Source organism: Sebastes umbrosus, chromosome 17 (genome assembly GCF_015220745.1).
Source record: "Sebastes umbrosus isolate fSebUmb1 chromosome 17, fSebUmb1.pri, whole genome shotgun sequence".
Lineage (NCBI taxonomy): Eukaryota > Metazoa > Chordata > Actinopteri > Perciformes > Sebastidae > Sebastes > Sebastes umbrosus.
Window position 1 is genome coordinate 9,327,435 of NC_051285.1, and position 13,862 is coordinate 9,341,296.

At 39.6% G+C, this 13,862-nt stretch overlaps 1 protein-coding gene across 2 annotated transcripts in view; it reads right to left on the reverse strand.

Annotated features, from left to right (window-relative positions):
- The window catches only part of LOC119475769 (gamma-aminobutyric acid receptor subunit beta-2), a 70,684-nt gene that overhangs the window by 20,183 nt on the left and 36,639 nt on the right, over positions 1-13,862 (reverse strand). For both annotated transcript variants that reach the window (XM_037748778.1, XM_037748780.1), the window contains one exon: positions 6,955-7,037. In XM_037748778.1, coding sequence (XP_037604706.1) covers positions 6,955-7,037 — 83 coding nt within the window. The remainder of the gene's footprint in view (positions 1-6,954; positions 7,038-13,862) is intronic.

Below are 13,862 nucleotides of genomic sequence, written 5' to 3' on the forward strand. Positions count from 1 at the left end.
CACAGCGGCGTATATACTGCACATTGTAAACATTACTGTAATAGTGACCCAGAACATCAGGAGGTTTAACCCTTTTAAATAATGCACGTAATGGTATTTCCTTGCTCTGAGGTAAAACCTTGTGTGTGTGGCCTACTACGCTAGTCTAAGTCGTGGATTACGCATGCATTATAAAGATGCTGAGCAAGTAGCAACAAAACAAATACAGGGTGACAGGCCTCAGCTTGCGAGTTTATAAACCCAACCCTTATCCAATACTGCTGAACGTGAGGTTGAGGTAGTGTGGTATTAAAGCCAAGTTTACAGCCTCATATCAAAAACGAGACAGCAACGGCACTGTATTTTCGTTATGAAGTCCTTGGAGCAGTAACAACATTACAGATAACAGCAGAGTCTGAGGAACAAGGTGATATTCTCTGTACCCCTTCTATCATATGTATTCATATCCAGGGTGTAGTAATTCTTACGACTTATATCCATCTTAGTTATGGCCTATGTTTATAGACCTGCACAAGTTATGGGCAAAGAGTTAATGTACTGTCTCAAAGGTCTTTCTGGGTGATAAACTTGGAATGAAGGTATGCGAACACGGTGAGGTTTTCTTTGTTAGTTAGTTAGAAACTTTATTGTCGACAATTGGGGAAATTGTCTTTGGCTTCGCCACAATCAACATGAGTTACAAATAAGACAACAGTAAGAAGCAATAAAAACACTGGAAGTTCAATCATATGCAATCAAATACAGTTCCGTAGGCCTATTACAAATGAACAATGTGCATCTGTGGTTTCCCTATAATTGTACTGTTTACTGACAGTTTCCCTTTACATCTGACATTCATGTGTCCGTAACAGAGCGACCATGTTAAAGGATAAGATGCTTTCCACGCGATTCTTGTACACCATTTCAAGAATATTCTGCCTCATCCCAAAGTCATTAAGCTTACTGAGTAGGTGTAACCTAAAAAACATATTTGGTGTTATCTATAAAAATAAGGTGGCTATCTTATATCTTTAAGTATTTAAAACGGCTAACCTTTTCAACAGGGTGCCCCATGATTGTTGGGGGTTGGCATAAGTCTGGAATGTAATGTTTACTGGATATGAAAAAACTTCTGTAGATGTACAACGTTCGGAATTGACCACACCGTGTATTTTATAACATTATCTTCACTGTGTTAAAGATTTGTCCATATCTTGAAACCTTCCACTAAAGAGCTTTTTTTTTCTATGAGAACATGCAGCGCAGTGTTAGGGCTCAAGGATACATACACTGAATGTTAACATAACTTTTGTGTACAAAACAAGCTCCAAAGGGCATCTTTATGTTCAGGGGAGGAGAGGTAACATAGCTCTGTAGTAAATTACTCTCTATAAGCTCTCTCTCCGGATGAACGTCGATATTTGTAGGCAATGTAGCGTTGTGTGCGTGTATGTGCACTGCATGTGCAAACCTATGCAGGCTCTGTTTTTGCTTTAAAGTGTGTGTTTGTGGCCATTGTGGAGTTTATATTGTCTTTACATCTCTGTGTTGGCTGTTTTATTCAGATGTTAAAGTGTCAGATTATTCAATTTCTGTAGTTTAATGATGCTTGTTGCGACTGCCACGGTGTCCATTGCTCTTCTTTATTGTCGGCCATTTTGGTTTAATTGTCTTGAGTTTTGTCCTCTTTTCTGCTTGGCTGAGCAAGGCAGCTGTATAATTGATAATCAGTTGTATGCACAGGCTGAAAATTGCCCATAGGACAGGAATTTATAATTTATTTGGACATTAGGTCTCTGTGGTGTGATGTGTACACGTTGACCAGTCAATGCACTTTATGTTGTAAATTTCTTTTAACACCTCCCGGTAACATTTATGCAGTGCATTATGTGCATTTTTTTCTACTTTTTACTTTAAAATATGTACATTGTTTACACAATTAATTTGACTTTTACTATAATTGTACTGTAAAATGTCTCTAAAGTAACAGTACTTTATATTCTAGCAGGCCGACTCTTTCCATCCAGTGGCAGTCAGACTCTCTCTTTCTCACTGTTGTGAAATGTTTATGTATTTATTCGTTAATCGTTCTTATTCTTTATTTATTTATTCTTGCAAAACTCGCAACCCAAAACATGGGTGAGCAATTTGTGAATCCACCAAACCATTAGTCACAGGCAGGGTAGGAAAAGTCCCTGGGCTATCCAGAATGAATCATTTACATCTCTCCATCCCCACCACTACAAGCACAAGGTTTTCTATTTCTCCCTTGCCTGCTTCTGTGTGAACCTCTAATTCATGTCAAACATGCTATGAGTGATGAAGGTATATGGGACACGATCCTTGTCCATGCATCAAGTCCTGATGTGACGGACAATCATAAATGAGAATAAAATGGCACAGTTACTAGGAGGAATTGCAAAGACGTGTGCAAACTGTATATTGAACTGTACCGTTTACAATGGAAACTCTTCCAGTAAATAAATACATTTGATGCAGTTTTCTCCAGACTCAGAGCAACTGTAATATCCTTTGCGGCCTCAGAAGTGTTTGTAATATTTCTTGAATTATCCTTTATTCAAGTGACAGATGTAAGTTGGGAACCAAGAGGAATTTCAAAATGATTCATTCTCTATGGAGATTTTTTTTGTGTGTGTGTGGTAACTTCATAATGATAACAGATGAATGAATTGTCTTGTAGAATTGAAAACTATATGGCGGCTCCATCCCTCTTTGCACAACATAACCGTGCTGATACAGCAGCCGCCGTGCTGAAACAGCTTGTTATTGCATGATTAAAAGTTTGTAATTAAACCAGGGTCAATAATTTAACTTTTGCCTAAAATAATTAGAAAAGGTCAGCACGAAGGGATGAAAGCCTAATCCATAAAAGTTCTTGGACGTTATATTCAACCTGTCAACGCTTATTAAATCACAGGCATCACTCGGTGGCTCAATAACGGGGATATTAGGAGACATTGGAGCGATCACACTCAATGGAAACAAGCCAATAGACAGAAAGAGAGCCACAATTATGACACTGGAAAGTGTGTGAAAGAAGAGAAGGGAGGGGGAGATGGAGAGATACCAGGATAAATTAGAAAAGTCATCGAAGACAACACTAGATCTAAGACAGTCCGAACCAGCAGAGATCCCCCCTCATACTGCTCCATGAGCCCCCTCAATTCCTGGGGCTCACGAAGGAGGGAGAGTGTGTGTGTGCTCACATTTTCATCTGCTGGGTATATACTGCACACACACATAAACACCCACATCTATTCAAGCACACACACACACACACACACACAGCTGCAGTTACAACTCCCCAGCCAGTGTGTTTTAAACTTTAAGCCTGTCACCAAATTAGAGGAGAAGGATGTGTGCTCAGGGTGCTGATGAGTCGCTGTGTTTTGAGGCACACTCATTTGTAAACAGCCGATGTCCCTCTCTGTCTCCCCCCCCCCTCACTTGCCTACCATCATTCCCTGAACCATGGTCAAACAAGTAGTTTAAATGGACGCCACACGGTATGAGGTAACATTTGCAGTTACAAGGTCTACACCGTCTTACCAGAAGCATACCAGGCTCCCAATTAAGTTTGATTAAGGCCTTTTTGCTCATTGCGCCCCTTGGCAAGTGAAACTACAGATGATAAGCGAGCGGTCTTGTGTATGTGTCGGCGTGAAGGTCATCCTCTCAACAGTAGCGTGAGCACACTACTGCTTCAATACGTTCCTATATTTCTCTAGATTAGTTGGCAAAAATGGTGTTCTTCCATATATAGAAAATAACAATTTTTTTTTATATATTAAATAGGGTAACACAACGCGGTAACACAAATTCTCTTTAACGCCACTAATTTCTTTAATGCATTAACGCAATTTGCGATTTTTAGGTTGTAAAGGGCTCAGTTTTAAAGCTAGAGTAACATCATATGAAGCTAGAAAACCAAAGGAATCCATTGGTACCAACCATGTCATACTAGCTTGTCATGAAGGAGGCTAAATAACGCTCCAAACGTATTCTAAATTTTGTCAAGGAAAAACTGGCATGGCCATTTTCGAAGGGGTCCCTTGACCTCTGACCTCAAGATATGTGGATGAAAATGGGTTCTATGGGTACCCAAAAGTCTCCCCTTTACAGACATGCCCACTTTATGATAATCACATGCAGTTTGGGGCAAGTCATAGTCAAGTCAGCACACTGACACACTGACAACTGTTGTTGCCTGTTGGGCTTGAATTTACCATGTTCTGATTTTGTTATGCTAAATGCAGTACCTGTGAAGGTTTCTGGACAATATTTGTCATTGTTTTGTGTTGTTTATTGATTTCCAGTAATAAATATATGCATACCTTTGCATAAAGCAAGCATATTTGCCCACTCCTTTGTTGATGAGAGTATTAAATACTTGACAAATGTATTGGAAAACAAAAACTTGTAGAAGTAGAATATGACTGCTATTTGTGTATCTGTGTTGACAGTCTTATTCCAGAGACGTGAGGGACATCTTCAGGCCCGTGATGTGAAAAGGGCATTAGAGACGGTGGTCCTTAATATTTAAGGTTCACTGGAGGGTTAAAGACAAGCGAGTGAGGTCACTGGCAGAGGCTCAGTGATGCTGTATCTTTAGACAGTTTAGATTTGATAATGAGCTGTGATGCCAACTACTGTTGGAGAGGGGAGCGGTACAGTATGTAGCTTCTCTGAGGTCACCTTGTCAAATCTGTGAAATACAGCTTTAATTGGTTTGCCCCCTCCTGGTTCCCTTCAACCATTTGGCCTAACAGCTTACACAAGAATAATTCTCATCCTATTCCACATCACCTTATCTGCCACAACTTGATTTCAATTCCCTCTCTGTTGGCGTTCTCTCCTTCCTGAGTTTTCCTCTTCAGTTTGTTTGGACATTTCTATTGCCAACCCAACTGTACACCTATCTCGAGCCCTGATGCCCCCAAATGTTTAAATTGAAGATGGATATAATGTGTGTTTTAATTCAACATTTAATATCACATTCGGTGGACATCATGCACAAAGCAAAACCAACACGTTCTAGTCCATTAGCTGACTACCGTACAGTAGAGCCGTCATGCATTGCTGTAACCACATTCTCACAGAGTAGGCTGCTGCTGGACAAATGGCCTGTATCTGGTTACAGCACATTTTCTAATGGACCTGTATGCATCCTTAACCTTGCATACAGAAAGTGCCAGGTCTTATTCTCACATTTAGTAGACAGTAATATCTTTATAACAGCAATAGCATGTGTAAAATCTCAAAACAGGTACTGTTACTACATCCGATTAGACTGCTGTCAGGCTATTAAATAGGCGTTATCAGTCGCTATAAACCCCATAGATCTGGGCAAATAGGGGCCTACTACACCCAACAGTAGGTTTTATTATCTATTAACATGGTAGCTCACCAAAAGAAGGCAAAAAAGAACACAACGGTGACCTCTAGCGACCGTAGTAATCATGACAACAGCATGGATGGGACACAAAACATAATGTTTTTACCCAGGAGACCGGGGTTTGCATCCCATGCGAACCCAACAATGTGTAGTTGTCTTTGCGTTTGTAGTTATTTTAACCCAAAACAGTGTTTTTCCTTGAACTTAACTGTTTGTTTTTTTGCCTAAACCTAAAGAAGTCGTATTTTTTTTGCCTAAACCTGAAGAAGTCGTAGTTTTGTTGCCTAAACCTAAAGAAGTTGTACTCTATTTGCCCAAACCGTTTTGTTTTTTTTGTTGGCCAAAACCTAAAGAAGTTGTAGTCTTGTTAAGTTTCACTTTTACAACAAAGTAGGTGTAGTAGGCCCCTATTGACCCACATCTATGGTGCTTATAGTGACAGATTACGCCTATTTAATGGCCTGATAACAGTCAAATTGGGTGCAACAATGTGCCTACGAGCACGTTGCTGCTCTGAGGCCTATGCTAAACTTCAACATTTGACTGTATTGTGCAATCCTGAGTTAAAAAAAACTTAAATCACCTCCTGTGCTCCTTATGCTCTATTTCCTTTTGTACACCAGCACCAGCTGTAGGCCTTCCAGCTCACTTGCACAGTTGAGTGTAACACCCTTTAACCATCTCTACATTGAAACTACATTCAGATGCATTTGCGGTTATCCGCCATGACTTAGAGTGAGCAAGTTTATCTTGGTTTGGAAGCAAATTTAACTTCCCCCCCTGATGGTTGATGAATAGTGAGGGACTTCGCTTCTCTACACAGCAAAGGTCCTGGGATGCGTTCAAACCTTAAAACCTAGTATGCTGTGCTTAAATGGTAGGGGATTGAGGTGCCACAGCACTCCCAGGACAACCCATATGTCATATGAAACTGGGTTGCAGCTTTGAGCCTTGGACAGCATTAGCAATAGCTCCACTTTATCACTTCAGCACCATGGATAGCGCATATTACACAAAGCAGTCTGCTGCTCCAGTGAGGGTAGAGTCACTCCTTGAGCTATGACCATTAGCTCATTTAATGAGAGCTACTGTATCTGCTGTAAAAGATGGCTGATTAAAATTATGTTCCCACTTTTTTTTTTTTGTTTCAAAGTCTGTGTGCAACATCAGTTTAGTTGAAAAAGACCTTTCTTCTTGGAACCAATTTCTGTGCGGTAAAAACAGCTCAGTAGGATTTATCTGAACTGATACAATATGTTTGTTTTTTTCTGGAGAGCGAACTCGGCTGAGGATATATATAGGAAGGAAGTTATGCCTCTACTTTTACCAAGGGAAATACAGTAAATTGGATGGGAAGGATTATGTTGAAAATATTAAAATTCTGAGTAAATCCTTGTACTACAGTAGAACACAAATAGTTGGGACCCAGTGTGGGCCCAGTCACACATAGCTCCTGACCAGTGATTGAAAAAAAGCTGAGGCCATGCCAGTGTATAAGAGAAACAAAATAATCAATGACAGAAGAAAATAATTAATGAATAAAGGGAGGGAATACTCACAACTCTCTATCTCAAGTGTGCAGTTTTGTTCATCCAGTGGATACCTCCTGAGGTCCATCATACAAGCAGCGGTGGTCGTGATCCTGAAAACACATGGTGCAATATGTTTAGTCATGGCATTTTGGTAAAATATGATAGACGACAAACTAGATGTTTTCAGTAGGACAAGTAGAATTTAGGTTATTGTCTTAATGGATCATGAAATAAAGTTTTTCATATGTTTATTGAAAAGCGTTACTTCAGTTCATTTACCAAAGCACTTATAATTACATCAGAATTCTGTCGAGCATTAGTCATCCACTTAACCATGAGTAACTAAAGACTTAAAATCTTCAAAACCTCCACCCGTCTATGCAGGAGCCTTCGAGGGTTTGGGGGCGGCGGCAGCAGTGGTGGGAACTCCACTGGGGATTACAGGGCCAGAGCTAATCCTTGTGTCCCAGTTTTAGCATTGTTTGGATAATCCTGTGGGTCCTCTGTCAGGCCCCACCTGAGACGCGAATCACTGCAGGGATCAAACTCTGTGGGACAGCGGTGGCAGCAAAAGGGCCGGATATAACAGCAGTAGTGTTCACACTCTGACTAGTGCATGTTATCATGGAAAATGTGGGGTGAAAGGGAGTGTTTTACAAACTGATGACATCCCAAATACTTTACAAGTCAAGATCATTGCTTACTAATATGACTACAAGAAGAAGAATTAAGATTGTTTCCATCTTTTCAATATGAATTATTCCTAAACATGGCTGTTACAACAAATCTATAGGACACTATATGAATACAAACATGTGAAAAAGCTTTGTTTAAAGATATGATTTACAAGGCATTTTGCAAGTGTAAAGTTTTGGTGCAGTTGTCCATCCCTCCCTCTGTTGATTTGACTGACACCGCTTTGCTTTGTGAACATTTTTTTTGTTGAGCGTGAAAAGTCGTATGAATAAACAAGAATAAAAGAGATCGTGGGAGGTTCTTTTATGTATGTCTCTGCTTAGAATCAAAGCCCTTTTCATGTTTTAACTTCTTAACCCTTGAATTGTCACTTGAGAGGGAAGAGCATAATAGGTGTTTGCAGAATTCAATTTTGACATAAAAAACGTGTCATCAACCCGGCTATGGTAAACTACTTTTCAGCTCAGGCAGTGATTAATGTTTCTTTAGCATGGCAGTGTTGACTTATTTTCTTTTTCTCTATTGAGTATTTATTTCTATTTTTGAGTTTCTGTCTTCATGAGCAGCAGCCACATGAGCCAGCTCATCAACATGTCAGACACATTGATAGAAATGATTTCAGCATTCTTTTGATTTATTTAAAGAGCTGCTTCGAACATATAACTGCAAATTGCTTGACAAAGAGAACTGGAGTCAATATAACCTTCTTTATAATTCCACTTGAAATCCTACTAAAACTTATGTTGCATTTTTAAACCAGATATATGGACTGTAAGAAATGAACTGCAAATGAAAAAAAGCAGTTTAATTCTGGATTTTTTTATGGAATCATTGCTGATAAATCTAATCTACTCTTCAAAAAGAAACGTTTTAGCTAGGGCTGTCAATTAATTGAAATATTTAATTACCATTAATCGCAAATTAATCTCAATTTTTTTTTTATCTGTTCAAAATGTACCTTAAAGGGAGATTTGTCAAGTATTTAATACTCTTATCAACATGGGAGTGGGCACATATGCTGCTTTATGGAAATATTGTATATATTTATTATTGGAAAACAATTAACAACACAAAAAAATGACATATATTGTCCAGAAACCCTCACAGGTACTGCATTTAGCATAAAATAATATGCTCAAATCATAACATGGCAAACTGAAGCCCAACAGGCAACAACAGCTGTCAGTGTGTCAGTGTGCTTACTTGACTATGACTTGCCAAAAACTGCATGTGATTATCATAAAGTGGGCATGTCTGTAAAGGGGAGACTCGCAGGTACCCATAGAACCCATTTTAATTCACATATCTTGAGGTCAGAGGTCAAGGGACCCCTTTGAAAATGGCCATGTTTGGATTGTTATTTAACCTCCTCCTAGCTTTAAACTGAGCCCACTACAACCTCCAGAAGATCGATTGCGTTAATGCGTTAAAGAAATTAGCGGCATTAAAACTAATTTGCGTAAACACGTTATTATCCCGTTAACTTTGACAGCCCTAGTTTTATCATGGTAAGTGCTTTTATTATAGCTGCAAACAGTAGTGGCAAAGGAACTAGCCTTCTGCTTTTCTGTCCCTATCATATTTTGAGTATTTATGTCAGCATAATAACATTTAGCCTTCCAAAGTCTATCAAAACAAATAGACAGGGATGGATAATAAGGGATAACAGCAGCAGCCAGCCATGAGTCAATAGATAAGGTTATGTTGTCCATCAGACTTTGTGAAGGGAACATAAGGACGAGGCTGTGAGTAATAGGCTGCCATTCTTTCCCTGGCTCTGGTCTTGTGTGAGAACTTGACTCCCACTGAGGGAGTTGCCACAGAGCAGCACAGCATGGTGGGTAATCGTCTAGGCACACCTGACAACATAGATAAATTTGTGCCAGAGGAGAGGCTCATCTTGAGTCCAATCCTCTGTGTTACACAGCAGAGATAATCACCCTTGTGTGTCTCTGTGCCTCTCTCTCTCTTACTCTCTTTGCTCTCTCTCTCAGACCAACAGCCACTTCAATGCCAATCTTTTTGCATTTAATAACCTATATTTTTTCTAAAATCCAAGCTATCAGAGATTCACGCAATTGCATACTGGACAATTGGCAGCAATCTCTCTCTATAGAAGCATTCCGATGAGTCTGTAAATCATGTGTATCTGTGTTTAAGCAACCAAGCTCACCACAGGCACCATATGGCAAACAGGTGGGACCACGCCTACCCATTTCAAAACAGTCCTTGTGATATACTCCGTTGAGGTCAAACCAAAACCGAGCAAAAATCAAAGAGGAATGTTTATTTCACAGTTCTTGAATTTTTGTTTAAAGGAGTACAGGAATTTACCCAAATATGGTGTAGCCCACTAAGGATAATATTTAGTGAAATATTGATCTTCTCGCCCTTAAGGATGGTCCTTATCAGCCTCCTCCACAAATAAAGACTTGGCAAGAATGGCAAAAAACGATTGGATATTGTGCCTCATAACTCCAGTCATGACATGATCATTCCATCACTGTTTTAACTTAACATGAAAATCAGTTGTTTCCATTGTGATGGGTGTGAAGAACAAATTAATTCAGAACCAATTTATAGATAACTAAATTAACATTTTGGAGATGCAAGTTGGAGGGTGGAGATTGTAAATTGAAGATGGAAGACAGTAGATCAGTAGAAACCCTGACATCACTTCTTCTGAGGGTTCAAATCATTCTCTGTATATTATATATTAGGTTAGATCGCACAAGATCAGCCTTCTATCGTCTAAAAAAATCAAAATCTGAGCAATGAATCCATACATTTATAACAAGCACACTACACTAGTGTATTCACCGGCCATGGTGCCTGTTTGGAGCATGTGGCTGTTCAGAGCATTTCTCACTGCACGTCCTTGGATCCCTAGCAAAACACCCGCCAAGTGTCAAGTAGATGGGATGAATGGTTCCTGAGATATGCGAAGGACACACACACAGACAGACAGATGGAGATGCCTTGCTTTATAATTAGATGAAATGTGCTACATAAATAAAGTTGACTTTACTTATAGTTTCTTTCGCCTGTTTGTCTGTCTTAGCCTATTGCATCTTGAGATCTCAAATTATCCTGGGTTTGAAAGATGGTTTCACATCATTGCTTTTGCCGGTGTTACTTTAGAAGAGTGCAAAAGCTACCGTAGGTCTCGAATTAAATGTTGGGAACATACAGTGCACTGCAAATTGGGTGGCCATTAAGGCTCCTAAAGAGGAAAACATGATTAAATTGGTCATTAAAAGGCTTTAAAAAAAACAAAAAAAAACATGTTTATGCTTTCCTGGCAAGCAACCTCTTGCAGTCAAATAATGAATGTCCACTGGCTGTTTGTTCAAAGGGCTTGTGTAAGTATAAAGTGTATAACTTCAGAAACTTCATGTCCCTTCTCCGACCAACAGTTACAATGGTTTCTTTTACAATCCTAAGTAGATTTTAAATGTTTACTGACAAACAGCCTATTTTGTTGTTTTGGTATGATGCCTTGTGGCTCTAAATATCCACATGAAGGGAGGGCAGCAAGGCAAAAGAGACCACAGGAGTGAAATGATGAAAAGAGAGGAGATGAGAGAAAATTTGAGGACAAGGAATGTCAGGTGAGACAGTGAGGGGACTATCATAACAGTGCCTTTTAACAGCAATAAAGAAGTTCAAAGGGACAAATTTTAGCATTAACATGCTGTTTCATATTACACACCTCCGGGGTTTTAACCCCCCGGAGTGATACAGGGAGGTTGTTTGAGCCTAAGAGGTTTAGATGGATTCTCCTTTTCTCTCTCTCTTGTCCCCTGTCTTTGTCAGCGTTTATTTCTCTCTGATGGATTTGCTGCTGGTGACGGGGCTCTGTGGCTTCCAAGTGTTTAACCAAGGAGTAAATTGCCGGTTACTTTCTGGCAACTTTCTGATCTCTGTGTCAAGATGGAGTCAGCGGTGTAGAACTGAGAGCAAGAGCCTCTGGCAGAGTCTTTAAGAAGACAGTGTGGGAAAGGTAAAGGTTATGCATGTTTGTGTGCATTTGTGTGCCCCTGTGCGTGTTTGTTATGTTGCTGTCACTCCGTGGATGTGTTTGCGCGTTTGTAAGTGCCTGATTGTGTTTGCTGCTGTCTCGCTCTCCATTTGCCCTCACATACTTCCCTGCTTGTCCCATCCATTAAATGATGCACAGCCACATTTCTCACTGGGTCTTAGTATAGTCCTTGGTTGCTTGGTTACTGCCTGAGGAGTGAGGACACTGCCAGCCGCAACCAACTGAGCCCCATATGTTGCATCACCTGCAGTGACCCTCCATATTTACCAGATTGTGCTCGAAGACTCTGTTCCTGGATGGATCAAACTTGTGGGGTCAAATTAGGGCCAAGTAGCCTTAAGGGTTTCCAGCAGTCATTGGGATTCAACCCAAGCAAATGTGTTGACTGTTAATCACATACTCGAAACAGACATGCTTGGTGGAAAGTAACTAAGCATATTTACTAAAGGACTGTACTTAAAGATAATTACAGTATATGTTTAGTCACTTATTGTAGTATCCATGATCCATGTCCCAGTCTGTAGTGTTCATTGCAACAGTTATCTGCCTTTTTCAGAAAAATCAAATAATGCTGCCCGTAGATGTCTGTCTTTGAATATCTGTACATTTTTGACATACTGGTGCTTTACTTGAGTAGCATGTTATGCTACTTTATATGTCTATTTCTATATTTTACTCTTAAACAGTTATTTGACAGCAATAATTTCTATTCTTTTTAGTTACTTGCAGATTCCGATATTACATAGGCCTACAAATCATAGGATGACTTTATAACTAGCCTCTCTCATGACAGTGTAAGTTCGGATTCCCCATTAGTTCCCTATGACTTGTACTTTCAATGCATTATTTTACATTGTGGCACAGTTATGTCTACTTTCATAAAGGATTTGAATACCTCTCTTCCACTGCTGGCAGATTTCTACAAATTTCATTCAGACACAAAATGTGCCACGTGCCAGAGCTGCATTATTTGATATTGAAGATAATGATAGCATTCAGAGAGTATTCATCCCCCGTAGCCAGCTGCTTCACACCTACAGCCTACTGAGAAAACATAGGGAGTAGGTTGCCCACAGAACCAAATCATTTGAATGCTGTAACATTAATTACATATTCAACAAAAAGTCACTGCTATTTAATATTGGAAGGCATAATGTTCTGTTTGGCGTTTGCTAGAAATGTTTAGTCATTCTGATATTGATTATTAAAATCAGATAGCACTTGTGTATGCTAATTTCTCTCCATAATTGTCAGAGAAGCTCTTTGTTCCTGCAGTCTCACTGCAGTCTCCATGTGCCGCCTGGTCCTTAGTGACAAACACACCAGTCAATTCATCAAAGAATATTCAGGCCTATCCTGCAGCAAATAACCCTGATAAAGAACAAAGACCAGACCCTCCTTTAGATGTACCATCTCAGACGTACCCTTCATGAAAAATACTGAGGGACTTTTTATGCTTGTTATGATTTGCTTTTGCACTGTTATTATACTTCCTGAAGTCAACTATTTGCAGTTGTTTATTTAGGTTAAAGAATGCCCTTGAAATGGTGGATTTAGTTTTGAAGATCAACGTGGGGGTGTTAGAAGTTGTGTGGGAAATGAACAATGGTTTGCATGTCAACAGATGTGTACAAATAAAGGTATGTCAGCCCACATAAGGGGTTGGTGCTGTTTGCCTTTTAGCCATCATAATGAATCCCTGCCAATGAATTGGCAGTTCAATGGCAAATACAGTATGTGGGCCCCACAACTGGGCAAAAAATGTGTACCCCACAAAGGAGGAAAATGAGTATGTGTGTGTCTTTGTGTGTGTGAATATTCATCAGCTGTTTGCACACTCTCTGTGTGTGGCTGTCTCTATTATCAGCATCTATGGACTCACTGCATCCAATTACATTTCCAATAAAGTGCCCCAATGAGAAGATTCTCCTCATCAACAATGCATCACGCCGTTTGTTTTTGCAGATAATGGGGCCAATATTTCCTTATTAAAGTATGTATATTGTATTTCTGTGGCAAATTAACTATTAGCCACGATGCACAGATTAATAGAACCACTATAAACCATGGCTCAGAAGAAGTGGTTATAGGGACGCACCTTTTTTCTTACGATACTCACCTTGTAACTTAAAAATGTGGTCATGACGGGCAAAAAATAATAACATCCTTTAGATTTTGTTAAACTTTTACAGAAAGT